Raw genomic sequence first — 16,655 nt, 5'->3', positions numbered from 1 at the left:
CATGAATGTAGCTCCTGGGTTTGAACTGCTGACCTTGTAGTTAGCAGTCGCACACATGACCCACAACCACCAGGACTCACATGAACCATGGCATTGACTTTCTGTGTTGGGTAAAACGCTAGTTAGGAGATAGTTTCAAATCATCAGAAAGAAGTGGGAGCCCTAATGGGGGTTGCATGGATCCCAGTGGGGAGGGGCTCCCAAAAGAAAGACAAAGGGGAATTATTGAGAATGGGGGGGGGTTTAGAGGGGGTGAAAAAAAACACCAAGGAGTAGAAAATAGTCCGTCTGCAGTCATTCAGGCAAGTCAATCAACTCGAGCAAATTGAGAGGGAGAAAAAGTGACAGATAATCTAAATAAGATAATAATTTTCATTTGGTTCGGAAGCACAGACAGTTGTTGCTGTGTCTTGTTCCCTCGATATTAAGAAGCTATCAAAATAAATAAACTCTCAAACCAAATGACTCTGGGAAAAAAATCAAACTCGCTGCCATCAAGTCAATTCCGACTCACAGTGACCCTACAGGACAGGGTAGAACTGTACCTGTAGGTTTCTGAGATGAACTCTCTACAGGAGTAGAAAGCCTCATTTTTCTCTCATGGATAAGCTTGTGGTTTCAAACTGCAGACCTGGAGGTTAGCAGCCCAACCCATAACCTACTACACCACCCAGGCTCTTGAATGAAGGAGTGTGTATTGGACAGGGAGGGATAGTTACTAAGCTTTAAGACTACTTCAAGCTAGGTAAAAATCCATTTCTCAAAAACCAACTCTAAAATGAGCCATGTAAAACAACAACAAACACACGCTGCTTTGTTGTTGTTGTTGTTGTTGGGTGCCACCCAGTCCATTCCAACTCATAGCCCCCCCTTATGCACAACAGAACACTACTCCATCCAGCACCATCCTCCACATTGTTCCTCTGCCTGAGTCCATGGCTGCAGCCACAGTGTCCATCCATCTCCTGGAGGGCCTTCCTCTTTGTGCCTGCCCCTCCACTTGACCAAGCATGGTGTCCTTCTCCAGAGACTACTCTCTCCTGACAACGTGTCCAGCGTGTGTAAGACAGTCTGGCCATCCTTGCCCCGAAGGAGCATTATGGCTGTACTTCTCTCAAGACAAATGTGCTTCTTCTTTTGGAAGCCCAAGGTACTTTTGATCCTCTTCACCGGCACCACAATTCAAATACACTGATTCTTCTTCATCTTCCTTACTCAGGGCCCAACACTCACGTGCGTGCAGGCAAGTGAAAATGCCGCGGCTTGAGTCAAGTGCACCTCAGTCCTCAAAGTCACAGGCTTGCTCTTCAACATCTGGTGCAGATTCTGGTGCAACACGCCGTTTGATCTCTTGACTGAGCATTGATTGTGGATTGACTGGGGATCCCAGCAGGGCAAAATCCTCACAACTTTAGTCTTTTCTCCATTTACCGTGATGTGACCTATCGGTCCTGTTGTGAGGGTTGGGGTCTTTACATGGAATTGTAACCCATCCTGAAGACCGCGATCCTTGACCTTCATGTCCTCGTCGCTTTCAGCAAGCAAGGCTGGGTCATCTTCATATCACACACACACACACACACACACACACACACACACACACACATCTTCATATACGCCTTCCTCCAGTCTGCATTCTTCTTGAGAGACTGTTTCAGGAGGGAGGGCTGCAAAGCTGATTTTCCTACCTCTGCAGGCCGATAGGCTCCCTCTTGTGGCAAAATATAGTATTACCTCTAAAAGAAACTAAAAGAAAATCTCAGTCTTTGAATGGATGCTGACTCATAGCGACCCAATAGGTAGAACTACCCCTATGGAATTCTACTAGGGCTCCTTCTAAAAGTCAAGAAACCCAAATTTAAAGCAGGCTGTGTCTGGCTGGGACCTTGCTTCAGTGAGGACGTGGCAGGTATGTCCTGGGTGTCCCTGAGCAGTTTCGTGTTAACCATCAGTTTCCATCATCACCTGCGAGGGTTCATTAGCAAGTTAAAACGAAAACTTTCAGAATGGAGAGCCACCAGGAGTCATGGCAGAACAGTGTGGTTGTACTCTGCTGAGTGTAAAGAGAGACAAAAATGGGTTTTGAGACCACGAAAGACCAGGCTTGTTGTTGTTGTTGTTGGTTGGTTGGAGGATGGGTTGGTGATGGGATATTTTAGGGAAAAAAAATAGTGAACATGGTGACACACGAAAAAGCATAATCAATGCCATTAAATTGTAAAATAAAAATGAATAACCAGAGGATGCTCTTAAAAATTAATGATGTGGGTGCAGAGTGTTGAAAACTCCGTAGAAAGGATGGGAAGTAGAGTTGTGGCAATCTCCCAGAAATAAGCATAAAAAGAAATAGGGAAAAAAAAGGAGAGAGCAAAGAAGAAACTTAATTAGTGTGGGAAGCCCCTATATCTTCTAGAATATCTGTTCTATTGAAAATGAATAGAGAAGTAGGCATAGACTCACACTAAGACATATAGTTATGGAAAATGTCAAGGCTAGAAAAAAGATACATTTTGACGAGTGTCTAGAGGGGACAAAAATATATACAGCACACAAGGGAATCAAAGGTCCAAATGACTTCAGACAATTCCCCTGCACCAGAGAAAGCTCTAAGATAACGGAGCACTGCTTTCCACTTCCGTTCCTAGCTTATAACCATTTTTACAAATGGTTATTTACCAAATAACCATTTTAACAAATAAAACCATTCTAAGACCAACAAGGATTAATTTAATTACCTACAGAAGCTTCTTGATAATGTGGTCCATGCACCTGAAAAAGTCAAACAAGAGAGGAAAATATAAATGAGGCATAGAGAATTTACTTGCAGGCTAAAGTGTGCCTGACCCAAGCCATGGTATTTTCAATCTCCTCACGTGCACGTTCAAGTTGGACATTGAAGAAGAAAGGCGAAGAAGAATCGATGCATTTGAATTATGGTGCTGGTGAAGAAAATTGAAGATTGACTGCCCAAGAAACAACCAGAAGGCTCCTTAAAGAAAAGGCTCCTTAAACAACCAGAAGGCTCCTTATGGCGAGATTTGGTCTAACATACTTTTAACATGTTGTCAGGAGAGACAAGTCCCTGGAGAAGACATCCTGCTTGGTAACGTAGAGGGGCACCAAAAGGGAGGAAGGTCCCCAACAAGGTGGACTGACACCGTGGCTGCAAAAATGGACTCCAACCCAAGAAGAATCATGAGGATCAGGCAGTGTTTTGTTCTGTTGGACATAGGGTCACTGTGTGTCAGGACCAACTTGTTGGCACCTAACAACAACACACAGGGGGATTCGTTGCTTATATAGAATGAGTCTCGGCTGAAAGCAAAGAATACTAGAAGGAGGTTCATCTGTATTTATTGATTATGTAAAGGCATTTGACTGTAGGGATTGTAACAAATTCTGGATAACACTGCACAAAAGTGGGACAGTCAGGACACTTAATTTTGCTCATGCAGAACATATACAGAGAGCAAGAGACAGGCATTCAAGCACAACAAGGGGAAACTCAAACCCAAACCAGGAAACTCAAACCCAAACCAAATCCACTGCCATCAACTTGATGTTGAGTCATATAGATGGGGCTTCCCACTCCCATAAAGAGTTACAGTCTCAGAAACTCACAGGGGCAGTTCTACCCTGTCCTATAGCATCACTACGAGACAATGACAGGGATAGACCTGGCTTCAAATCAGGAAATGTATGTCGGGGTTGTATTGTTTCACCATAGTGAGATAATCATATGCAAAGCAAAACATCTGAGACATTGAACTCCATGGAGAAGAAGGTGGCATCAGGATAGGAGGAAGACTAACAACCTGTGATATGCAGACGAAACAGACTTGCAGGCCCAAAGCAAAGAAGACTTGAAGCCCTTGCTGTTGAAGAGCAATGACTACAGCCTTCGGGATGGGTTACATCTCAATATAAAGACAACCGCAATCCTCACAACGGGGCTCACCATCAGCAGCAAGATATGGATGACGTGCCCAAGGGCTTCATTTTACTTGTATCCACAGTTAGCGGCCATGGAAGAAGCCATGAGGAAATCAAGTGACATATAAGATTGGACAGACATGTCACTTTAAAAGCAAACCTGTCACTCTAAAGACCAAGGTGTGTCTGACCCAACCCCTGGTCTCTTCAGTCTCCTCATGTGCTTGTGAAAGCTGGCCAATTAGGAGGAGGACAAAGGGAGACTGAGCGACTTTGAATTATGGTGCGGTGAAGAATGTTAAGTCTATTATGGACTGCTGGAGTGCTCCTTAGAGGCAAGGATGACAAGATGTCGTCTTACATACCGTGTTAGTCTGGGTACTTTAGAGAAACAAATCCACAGAAACTCGTGTATAAGAGAGAGTTTTATATAAAGGTCGAGTACGCATCAAGAAAACAACCTAACCCAGTGCAGCCCAAACACCAATCCACAAAGTCCTCCTCCATCTCACAAAACACGCACTATGACACTGACTGCAAGAGGAACTCCGAGTCAGTGAACGTGTAACCATCTCAATGCTGGCAGGGGTCTCCACACGGCTGCTCCAGCACCCAGGGCTGCATCAGGGTAGGACCATGTGGCTTCTCCTTGGACATGTCTTACAGGAAGTGAGCCTTGTAAGCTGAAGCAGGGAACTGGCTAAGGCAGCTGCACCCTGGTCCGACCACCACAAAGCCAGACACCCAAGAACTCAAAAGGCGAGGCTCACGGAGCCATTTATCTCTCTGCCCTTCAATTAACCTCACATGTGTTTATGGGCCAGGTTGGCACAATAAACTTTAACTATCTCCCATACGTTGGACATATTGTCAGGAAAGACAAGTCCCTGGAGAAGGACATCGTGTTTGATAAGGTGGAAGGACAGAGGAAGGCTCAACAAGATGGATGGCTACAGTGATTGCAACAGTGGACTCGGGCAAAGGAACGATGGGGAGGGTGGCCCTGCATGGGGCACTGTTTCACTCTACTGTGCATACGGTCGCTGTGGGTCAGAGCCGACTCGATGGCACCTTACCACAACATGGACTGCCAGAACAAACAAGTCTGTGTTGGAGAAAGCACAGGCAGAATGTTCCTTAGAAGGGACGGTGGCAAGACTTTGTCTCACATGCCTTGAACTTGGAGAAGGACATCACGCCTGGTAATGGAGAGGGTCACCAAAAGATGAGGAAGAGGCTCAACAAGATGAACTGATACCGTTGCTATAACGTGTGTGTGAACCACCATGCAGGATCAAGACATGTTCCATGCTGTTGTACATGAGGTGACCAGGAGGTGGAGCCGATAGTATGACAGCCAATAGCAACAAAAACAGACAGGAAACATTGGATACGTCCCAGGTTTTTCTCCCACTTCAGTTTTTTTTTTTTGTTTTGGTTTTTCTTATGTGGATATTCCATCTTTGATATATTTATTCAACTTAATCAAAAGGGGAAAAATTGAGAACTAAGTCATTCAAAAGGAAATATACACGGAGTATATTAGCAACTTATGACACTTTGAACAAATAGTCCCACATGTTGGGATAAAAATTTCAGGCCAGTGAGAAGTCTAAACGTTAACATGAGCAGGGCAAGGCAGAGGGAAACTACAATTTGAGATCCAGACCCACCTCTGTGGGTAGAGGGTGTAGGCTGCTCAGAGAACCCAGGTGTTGGCCAGGTATTCGAGGAGAGAGCAGCACTGAGCCTGGAGAGATTCATATTTCAAATCAAGTGTGAAGGCCAAGAAAGCTTGCCAAGAAGTACAAAGATTGTCCCTGATAGGTTGGGATGAGATTCCTGTGAGAGGAGAGTTACATGGGCCTGACCAGGAAGATGACTGGCTCATGGGGCTGGGCCTTGGTCATGACCTGGGGGCCAGGGCTTCTACCCCGCCTCAACACAGGGAGGGTAAAAGGGTCTAAAGAACCAAATGTAGATCATTCCCTGGAAGGCCCTCGACAAGATGGATTTATACAGCAGCTAAACCTCTGGACTCAGACCTCAGAACGTTTGTGGTGCGGGTGCAAAGGCAGGCGGTGTTTTGTTCTGTTGTCAGTAGGGTCCTTATGAGTCGGAATGGACTGAACAGCCCCTAACAAAAACAGCAGCACACCTACACCCGCAACCCCATCTGGGAATGAGTTTCCTTTACCATTTTGATGTGATTGGGGTAGCCACCTAATCTGGTGTCAATTTAAGGATTAAGAGTGGAGGGGTGGAGTCTAGGCTGTCAATCTGGAGATGGCCAATGAGACTTCTGTGTGGGCATGGCCTTCTCCTGAGGATTCTGGGAAATCTGGTACTTCCTCCTTGGAGGCAGGAGACACCTCTCTCTCTCTGCCGCTCCCTGGGAGACATTGCAGAAGACAAGCCACATGGAAACCACCAGACCTCAGAAGCAGGAGAAGCCACAGAGAGACCCCTGCCAGCGCTGAGATGCTTACAACGCCACTGGACCCAAAGACTTTCTACCCACTGGCTTGTGATCGTCCTGCATTTGGCTTCATTACATGTGTTTCATGAGTCTGAAGAGGACTTTATAGACTGGTATCGGACATATGGCCTAATACCAGACTTATGGCCTTGGACTGGACTAAGATGTTTTCTCAATGTTCAATTCCTCTTGTATTGAAACCTCTCCCTTATATACATATGCATGTTTATGAATTTGTTTCTCTAATCTACCCAGACTAACACAGTGATCATTTGAATGCACATGTTAGGTTTCTTGGGTGGGAAATACCTCGGTTCTTGGCTTCACATGAGAAAGAATTCACGCCAAATTCTGATTTGTGATCCAAGTGGGTTTTCATAAAGGACAGAAGTTTCGGATGTTACAGTCTCAAAATAGTACACGTTATTTCAGGGAAGCATGCCAGCCCATGCATAGGCCGTGCTAGGGCTCACCACTGAACATGGGCAACCTCATGGGACTGAGCACCCACACTCGGTGAACGGAGGCCAGAGAGACCGCAGCATGCCAAGCGGACACAGGAGCGAAGGGTGAAGATAAAGAGCCCGCATACCCCCGCAGTCGAGGTATTTGAGGCCTCTGGCTGGGGGGAGTGGTTGAAGGTATTGGTTGACCCCATTGGCTGAATTAAGCCCATCTGGGTCTCCTTTGAGCCACCCAGGTGTACCGCCCCCGTAGCTCGGGCTTGAATTGGAGCATGCCCAGATAGTCTTTATGGCTGTCTTAGGCTCGCCTGATTCTCTTCCAACCTCCTGTAGCGGTCGTTCAGGCACGGAGAGGGACAATCCCTCTGCCCCTGTCTCCGGCTGCCTAACAGAGAGCATGTTTAAAATAATCTCTTTTGTGATATAAAAGAGTAAATTAAGCACAAAAGCTTAAGTGGGGTAAGATAGGTGCAAGCCACTTCAAGATCACTTAAACAGCTGAAGCTGAAAAGATGCAACAGCCTTCTGCCAGGAGCCCAGGTGGTGCAGTGATTGCTCATTGAGCTGTTGACCAAAAGGTCAGCAGTTTGAAACCACCAGCCACTCCTCAAGAGAAAGAAGGGGCTTTCTGCTCCCATAAAGAGTCATAGTTTCAGAAGCCCATAGGGGTCTGTCCTTCAGAGTTGCTGTGAGTCAGCATCAACTTGTTGGCAGTGAGATTTTGTGGTTGTTTCTGCCAGAGTCTAGGAAAACTACAGCCTTCCTCTCTAGCCTCCTGAGAGAAAATAAATTTCCATTTGTTAAAAGCTATCCACTTGTGACATTTATGTTACACTAACTAGATAACTGAGACAAACTCTATTTCCACCAAAGTGTCCATAATTACTCTCAAATGTGTCTGGTACCGTTTCTTTTCACCTTTGCCCGTTTAAGCATTCACCTATGTTTCTAAATATTGATTATCCATAAGTGTTCCTAAAAGCCAAACTCTGCCATCCACTGGATGCCAAGTGGCAGCAGCCCTATAGGACTGGGCAGAACTGCCCCCTCTGGGTTGCTGCGACGGTATCTCTTAAGCAAAAATCACAATCCAAAAACGTTCTCAGCTAGCTCCCAGAGTTCTTGGAGAGGCTAGAACTGGACAGACAAAAGCACCATTTAAAAAAATCATACCACAGAACCAGTCCCGTAAACCAAGACTTCAGACTGGCTCATTCCAATTTGACCCCCTGCTGAGAATTTGCCTTTCTCTGGATCAGAATCTACGTTTTAACAAATGCTCAACAGGAATTGACTTGAATTGGAACGAACTAGCCCAAGGCCCTGCCGTAAGCACACAGCGGCTGTGGTGCCAGTCGCCACTGCATGGACCAATGACATCACCCCAGTGCACCCTGGATGCTCCAATGGGTGCTGCTATCCCTCTCTCCCTAAGAGCTGGGAGTTGTGTCTACTCCCAGCATCACCAGAAAGCTTTGCCTGGTGTTCCTGCTGTTTTGTTTCCTTAACACCTGATTCGATGCCGCTGGTCAATGACTTCAATGCCAAGCCACACACAGCTATTTGGTCGCAGGGACAACTTTGCTGTTTCCATGTCAGCCATACAAATAAATGGAGGAAGGGGAAGGGATGACTGTCCTACAGACAGAGCTTTTGGGGGGTGGATATGGACCAGTGCAGGAGGCGTCCTACTTGGGATGTCCCAATCCCTGGTTCCAAACATGATAAGAGCCTTTCCAGAAGGGAGAACTGCACCGTGTTCCGGCAAGGTCCAAATTCCCCTGCAAAGTACAGTCTGTGCTGACTTTGGGAGCTGGGAACTTCAGACCGGAAGGGATTGCCTTCCAACGCTGGATGGGTGACACACATCTCTTGGCATCTGCCACTCGCCAGAGCACAAAGCTCAAACAATCCCACTGGCCGACTTTCAGCTGGAGGACCCAGTGTATCTCCCACACAGAGCCCCACCCCCCACCGTCCTGTAATGAACCTGTTCAGCCCTCCATTTGCAGACTTTGTCTATTGACTCACGAATCACAACCTCTTTGTCCTGTCTTCTGCCTGTCAGGGGAGGGGCCCCTCCTGGCATGCTCATTGGCTCACAGGTTCTCACCTCCTCCTACTCTTGGCTTTGAGCCCAGCCATTTCCATAACTTCACCTGGCTCTCTCTCCAAGTAGCCTTCTCTAAGCTCCAGGACCCGGGGAAGGCTGGCACTTTCCAACCAGTCATCATGGGGACACCTGTGGCTGTGCTGCTGTGGCTGTTGCTGCTTCTGAGACCTGCAGACCCCCAGGAGACCGAGACCCGTGAGTGGGGGAAGATTGCAAGGGGAGGGGAGGGGAAGACAGGATGCATGGGTTTGGGAGAAGCTCTCCTGAAACAGCTCAGCTCCCCATAAGGGCGACAGGTGTGAGGGTCTGAGGGTCATAACTCAGCTCCCACGCTCGAATCCAGAGAGCCTCTGGGCTCAAATCCTTACATAACCTCTCATCTAAAACCCTTAAAGTGCAAATAATCATCATTAAAATAGCATCTCAGACCCCAGAGAGGCTAAAGGACCTTCCCAAGGTCACAAGCCAGGACACGGCAGGAATCCCTCTGCTATTGGTTCTTTCTAATGTCCGCTTTCCCTCCCATGGCTGGATGGAGCTGCCTGTCTCTGAAAAGGAGACATGTAGAAGCGAATTACTGGAGACATGCTTCTAGGTCAGCGGTTCTCAACCTGTGGGTCACGACCCTTTCACAGGGGTCGCCCGATTCATAACAGTAGTGAAATGACACTGATGAAGTAGCAATGACAATAATTTTATGGTTGGGGGGGGGGGTGTCACCACAACGGGAGGAGCTGTATGGAAGGGTCATAGCATTAGGAAGGTTGAGAACCACTGTTTTAGAAGGAAACCCATTCCTTAACCCCCACAATCAGGTACTCCAAGGGACCTCAAAGAAAAGACACCCGGAGCTTGGGAACACCCAGCGGCCATTCTCGGACAAGGGGAACAGGGCATTCAAAACATAAACTTTTCAGAGCAAAGAAATGTACGCTGGTTTTCACAGTTTAAGATGTTCCTGTTTAAAATAGGTTTGATTTATAAATTATCAGAATATTAATTTTACATCGGTCTTATAATAACATCTAAAATTGATTAACAGGAATAATGCCAACACTAAGAATCTTCCAGGAGCCTGGGTGGTGTGGTTACACATTGGGCTGCCATCTTCAGGGTCAGCAGTTTGAAACCACCAGCAGCTCCGTCGGCAAAAGATTGAACTTTCTACTTTCATAAACAGTTAGTTGCAGAAGCACACAGGTAGGGCACTATGAGTCAGCATTGACTCAATAGCAGAGAGTTTGGGGGTGGGTTTTTTTGGTTTAAGACTCTTCCACATGACCTCCAACATCATTAACCAATTCCCACGGGAGTCATATAGTGAGTTCATTGTGAAGCAGAGGCAATATCTCCCCTCTACTCACCCATCTCCTAGCTCATACCAAAATGCAAAATATGTCCTAGGATTCTGAGACCCATCCTAATCTTACCTTGTGTTGGTTCCATCTGGATCATTTTCTGAATTTTCTATTCTTCTCGAATTCTAGCTATATTTGTCAAGTCAGACGAGGTTATATTCCAATAATATATAAAGCTATTAGTGACTTAACCCAACAAAGATTTATTTCTTGCTCAAGTAAAACACGTTCCCCATCAGGAAACTCTCCCAGCTCCATTGGGTGACGCAGAGATCCGAGTTGTCAGTCTCTCGGGAGTCTTCCATTTTACCTGTGGCCTCCAGTTACTGCCTCCAGGGGAGGGAGAAAGAGGAAGTCAGCCAACTCATAAAGACCTTGAACCAAACAAAAGGCCTCTCTTATGCTCACGTTCCCCTTGGCCAGAACTCAGTCCCCTGCTCCCAGTGTGCCTACAAGGAGACTGAGACATGGTACCTTCTTCTGTTCCAAGAAGATGGAACGATAGAGTACAGGAATAGAGTGATCTCCAAACCATTTCTAGAAGAAAAAGTAGAGCCCTTTCATTCAACAAGGCCTACAATGTATGAAGTTGACCACCTGGACAAGAGAGCTGGGGAGGGAAGTCTTCCTTCCTTGCCCTCTGCTGTCTCGCAGCACACTACTCTAAGTGGAAGAATCCCATCCCTCACACTTTTTTCTCTCTTTTTTTTGCAGAGTCTTACTCTCTGACCTTCCTTTACACTGGCCTATCCAAGCCCAGGGAAGGCTTCCCCAGCTTTCAGGCCATGGCCTACCTCAACGACCAGCCCTTCTTCCGCTACAATAGTGACAGCAGAAAGGCTGAGCCCCTAGGACCCTGGAGTCAGGTGGAAGGAATGGAGAACTGGGAGAAGGAAAGCCAACTTCAGAAGGCCAGGGAGGACATATTCATGGTGACCCTGAACGACATCATGGACTATTACAAAGACAGAGAAGGTCAGTGGATAAGGACGGCTGGAGGGGCGGGTCTTGGCTCAGGAGACCACCTAACAATGACGAGTCAGAGGGAATCAGCAGGGTAGGAATCGTCTTGATCCCAGAGGAAGAACGGAAGATTCAAGTGGAAATGCACAGGCACTTCTGCATCCCCCTTACTCCGCAACACACCACCTTATACTGCTTCAACCCACATGGGACATGATGTTAGAGTCTGTTCTCACTCAGGTACATTCCCACCCCTTGGCGCCCCACCCCCAAAACCCACCCACCCCTTCTGAAGGTAGAAGACTCATCCAAGTCCAGGATGTTGGGGGGAAAGTGGCACCCTGAAAGTTTGACAGCCCTAGCTTCCCACTGTGGCTCCACTAGTCACTAGCTGGTTGACAGGGAGCAAAGGCCTTAGTGATCTGAGCTGCACTTGTAAAAATTTGAGCACTGAGGTCTGCCTTCCATAATTTCACGATCATTAAAGTTAACATAATTTATTCACATCAATTCCACGAGGGCTAGAAGAGTCTATTAGATTCATCTGCACCTATACCTATCGGGACAGGCAGCCAATAATACTTGTTCCATAGAAATTTGTTGAATGAATAGAGAGAAATAAAGCAGCCAACACAGATCATGGTCCACAGCAAATATTCGGTAAGTGTCCAATCAAAACCACAGACTGGCAGAGTTCCACGGAATCATTAAAATTCCTCCTAATTATAAACTGCAGACATAGAGCAGATCATCTGTCTTCGTGTGTAAGGAGATGTTGACAGAGCCAAGCAGAGAGACAGGCTCTCGTGTCTCCCAACCTGGTGTTTTTTTTCTCTGAATCCTATCTTCCGCGTCCAGCCCCAAGTCAGCCAACTCAAGTCTGGTGAATGGCAATTGCTCACCAACTATAGAGTGGGTGCTGAAAGGTTGGCTTCTGGGTGCAAACATGTCCAAGAAGTTACATGTAATCTGAATCCAAATGAGGTAAGATTTCCAAAAGAGGCCAAGAGTCGTACAGAAATCAGAAAGATGTGGAATGGGAAGGCTCTTGGTAAGGAAAGGGGCTTGTGCTTCGAGTGTGTTGGAAGAAGAAGGTAAAGATGGTGGGAGATGGGCTGGAATGGAAATGCTGGCGTGAGCAATTATGACCCAAGAAGGTAAAGAAATGGCAACAGAGCACTTGGACAAGAATAACAGTAACTATTTATTGACCACTTACTATATGCCTGGCAGTTGTACTAACACATTTAATACTCATCACAATCCTCTAAAATAGGTACTGTTGACATTCTCTCTCTCTCTCTCTCTCTCTCTCTCTCTCTCTCTCTCTCTCTCTCTCTCTCTCTTTCTTTGGCATTCTTATTTTAGTGATGAGGACATTGAAGCACAAAGGAGTTAAGGTTCAAGTTCATGAAACATGGGTGGAGGGGGGTATCTAAGAAATCTTGAATTCAGAATCTACGCCAATATCACTAATCAGTATTGGATAGTGCCTACTTTTATGACTTAAATGAAAAGACTGTGTTCCATTTCCTTAAGGGGAGGTAGTGATTTGGAATAAAAATAACAAAAGTTGGGCAAAAGAGGGAGTAATCGCATTGTCTAGCCAACTGCACTGAAAGAGAGATAATGAGAGAGTCTCATGACCTAAGTGAAGCCCAAATGCCTTCCAATTCACTCAGAAATGCAGTTCCTTATGGTTGTGGTGGGTTTCTAAGAACTCAGCATCGTCAAATCAATCACAAAGCAGAAGGCCTAGAAGTCTATCTAAAGTACACAGTCCTCTTAAATTTCTGGAAGAACGTGTCTTATCTCGGATTAGCCTCAAATATTAAAGTGAATAGTTTTCCTCTCCTTCTCAACAATGTATCTGGCTAATATGTTATATGTCAAGCAAAAGGGAGTGTATATTTCAATATATATATATATTTTTAAACTTTTCTATTGGGTAGCAAACTACACAGGAATAAAAGTAAGATGGAGTTGATACTAAGCCAACTGACATCTCTTCAGGGTCTCACACCTTTCAGGGAATGTTTGGTTGTAAACTTTGGAACAACAAAAGCAGTGGAGCATTCTGGAGGTATGCCTATGATGGACAAGACTTCATTGAGTTCAACAAAGAAATTCCAGCCTGGGTTCCATCGGACCCAGCAGCCCAAAACACCAAGCAGAAGTGGGAGGCAGAAAAAGTCTATGTGCAACGGGCCAAGGCCTACCTGGAGGAGGAGTGTCCTGAGATGCTGCAGACATACCTGGAATACAGCAAGACTCACCTGGACCAACAAGGTACTCACTGTTTCCTGCCTATGCCCTGCTCCCCAGGATTGATCTGAGAAAGACCCAGGTGACCTCACACTGCTTCCTATCAGCCCTGAAATTCCCTTGAGCCTTTTGGCTTTCACATCCTAAGACTCTTTGCTTCCCTAGAAGGACAAGAGTTGGGGCCCAAAATGAACAGTGATAAAATTTCAGGCAGGTTAAGACAAGATAAGCATTGATTTAATAGAATGGATTCCCTAATACCCAATTTGGGGGGCTCAGATGGCACTGTCGGGGAAGCGTTGGACTGCTAATTACAAGGTCAATTGTTCAGACCCACCAGCTACTCTGTAGGAGAAAAATTAGGTTATCTGCTACTACAAAGACTAACCAAGCTCAGAACCCCTATATGGGGTCAGTATGAGTCAGAATCAACTTGAGGGCCGTGGGTCTAGGTTTGAGGGGATTGGTGGCCCATGGGTTAGGCATTAGGCTGCCAACCCCAAGTACAGCAGTTCAAGCCCACCGACAGCTCTACGAGATAAAGATGAAACTGTTTGTTCTAAAGATTGACCATCCCAGAAATCCCATGCAGGGTTGCTCTGAGTCAGAATGACTCTGTGGCAGTAAGTTGGGGGCTTTAATACAGCCAGAATGCTTCTTAGAGGCAAGGATAGCACCATCTCTTATCACGTACTTCGGACATGCTATCAGGAGACACAGTCCTTGCATAGAGACATCATGCTCGGTAAAGTGGGGGGGGGGGGCAACGTAAAGAGATGAGGGCCCTCAACAAGATGGATGGGCATGGAGTTCAAACATCGGAACAAGTGTGAGGATGGCGCGAGGTGGGCGGTATCTTGTTCTGTTGTCTGGAGGGTCGCTAAGAGTTGGAACCGACTCAGCGGCACCTAACCAAACAATGGTGCCCAGGGTATGAATGAGGATGCTAGCGGTCCGGAAAGCTAGGTGAGCGCCGTCTATAAGCCTCAGGGCCGGGACTCAAATTCAGTATTTCAGATTGCAAATTGGTATTTGTTTCCTAGGGTGACCGTAGCAATGTGCCACCAACCACGTGTCTTAAATCAATGGCTACTCTCACAGTTCGGGAGGCCAAAAGCAAAGTATCAGCACGGCCATGATGCGGAAGGATATTCTTTCTTGCCTCTTCCTAACTTCGGGCAGTAATCCTAGTCATTCCTTGGCGTGTAGACGCATCAGGCCGATCGCTGCCTCCATCTTTAGATGCTATCTTCCTTCTATACGTGTATCTCTGCGCGTCCTCTCCTTTCTTCAGAAGCCATCCGTCATATTGGATTAGGGCCCACCCTCACGCAGTATGACCTGACCTTCACCTGATGACCTACATCTGCAAAGACCAGGTTCTGGGTGGGCATTAATTTGGGGGAGGGACGTGAGGGGTCTGTACCCTTCGATCCAGGATAGCATCCCATGATCATTGCCTTCTTGGTTTGGTTTTGAAGAGAGGAAGGGGAGTATGCACAATGCCCGGGAGGATGAAAAGGTGCAAAAGGGAGCAAGATTGATCGCCAGACATTGGCGATTGAGAAGTAATGAGAAAGCAGTCTACAGATGGAGCGGGAAGGTTTTGCTGCATAGGAGCGCAGATCGAGCCAGGAGTCTAAACTGAGATCGAAGGAAGGGAGGGGCTGCAAAGTCTCCTCAAAGATTTGGGGTAAAATAGGAATGTTTCCGGAGGAATTCATCCCTACTCCACGGTGGGTAGGGAGAACTGGCAACAACAACAGCAAATGACCATGGGGATTCCATGATCCAACAGGGATCCAAAGCTCATAGGAAGGTTATTCACAAAGAATTCTTAAAGGAGATAACAACAAAGCTCTGTACTGACCCTCACTAGTCGCTGACAAACAAGGAGGAAGAGTGGGAAGAGGCAAGGGCAGAGAGACATCTATGCCAAAGCCTCACGATCCATGTTCTCTCCTCCACAGACCCTCCTTCTGTGTCACTCACCAGCCACACGGGCCCAGGGAAGACGAGGACCCTCAGATGCCTGGCCTATGACTTCTACCCACGAGAAATTGATATGTACTGGACGCGGGCCAGTGAGATGAACAGGTCTGGGACAGAGAAGGATGTTCTTCCCAGCGGAAATGGTGCATACCAGCGCGCGGTGGTGCTGGCAGTCCCTCCTGAAGACAGAGAAACCTACACCTGCCACGTGGAACACAGTAGAATGAGCCAGTCTCACAGAGTGCTGTGGGATGGGACACAAGAAGCCAGGGGTGAAGGTGGCTTGGGGGCTAAGGCCCAATAATCACCCTTTCTGCCTGGCATGAGAACGACAGACTTGAGACATCAGTGCCAACCCCATCGGTGAGATCCGGGAAAGATGTTTAAAGGGACAGAGGGAATTTGGAGACAAAAGGCTGGATGAGAACTGAGTTGCCTCTGGCTGCCAAATCACCTGACCTGTTGTTTCTTCTATAAAATCAAACCAATGATTGCTTCACCTAATTGACACAACACTGAAAGGCAATTTTAAAGAGTATAATATTGTAAATAGATGTGTGGAACGTATTTTTCATTCTGTCCCTAGCACATTTGACATCTTTGAAATGCTCAGGCGACCAGAAGTGTCCTTTGGACCAAAGGAATGACAAAGTGTCAGCAAAGGCTCTTTAGGAATTATAGTCACGAGCAAGGGCTACATTTTTCACCCTCTGAGACATATGTGCGGAAGAAAAGAGGCCTCTCTTCATTGTACGTGAGCCAACATGTGTCTCAGACCCTCATGAAAACTGAAAACATGAACTCTTACCCAGTAAAAATAACTCCACACTCTCTTCCATTTTAAATGCTCTCTGACATCCAATTTCTCACAGTTCAATTTTCTTCCCTGGACAAGGTTTTATCCTTCAGTCTTGTCCTTCCCAAAGGTGTGTCCAAAGCGGTGTAAGGTACCTGCCACTTAGTCCCTTGGGACTGTTCAGGTGTCCACTGCTGGTGTCCACCGATATTACCACGGCCCCTCTGGTTGTAATGTCTTAGAACTCTGGAACCTACCTTTTCAATACAAGCCGCTTAGTTTTGTGCCTCCA

General features: G+C 46.6%; 1 protein-coding gene across 1 annotated transcript; it reads left to right on the top strand.

Moving 5' to 3' along the window:
• Positions 1–9,108: 9,108 nt before the first annotated feature.
• Positions 9,109–15,871, top strand: AZGP1 (alpha-2-glycoprotein 1, zinc-binding). Its single transcript, XM_075528173.1, has 4 exons — positions 9,109–9,184; positions 11,062–11,322; positions 13,324–13,599; positions 15,546–15,871. Exons 1-4 carry the CDS (start codon positions 9,109–9,111, stop codon positions 15,869–15,871), a joined length of 939 nt encoding a protein of 312 aa, XP_075384288.1.
• Positions 15,872–16,655: the final 784 nt, after the last annotated feature.

Source organism: Tenrec ecaudatus, chromosome 12 (genome assembly GCF_050624435.1).
Source record: "Tenrec ecaudatus isolate mTenEca1 chromosome 12, mTenEca1.hap1, whole genome shotgun sequence".
Lineage (NCBI taxonomy): Eukaryota > Metazoa > Chordata > Mammalia > Afrosoricida > Tenrecidae > Tenrec > Tenrec ecaudatus.
This window is presented reverse-complemented; position numbering and strand designations above follow the sequence as displayed.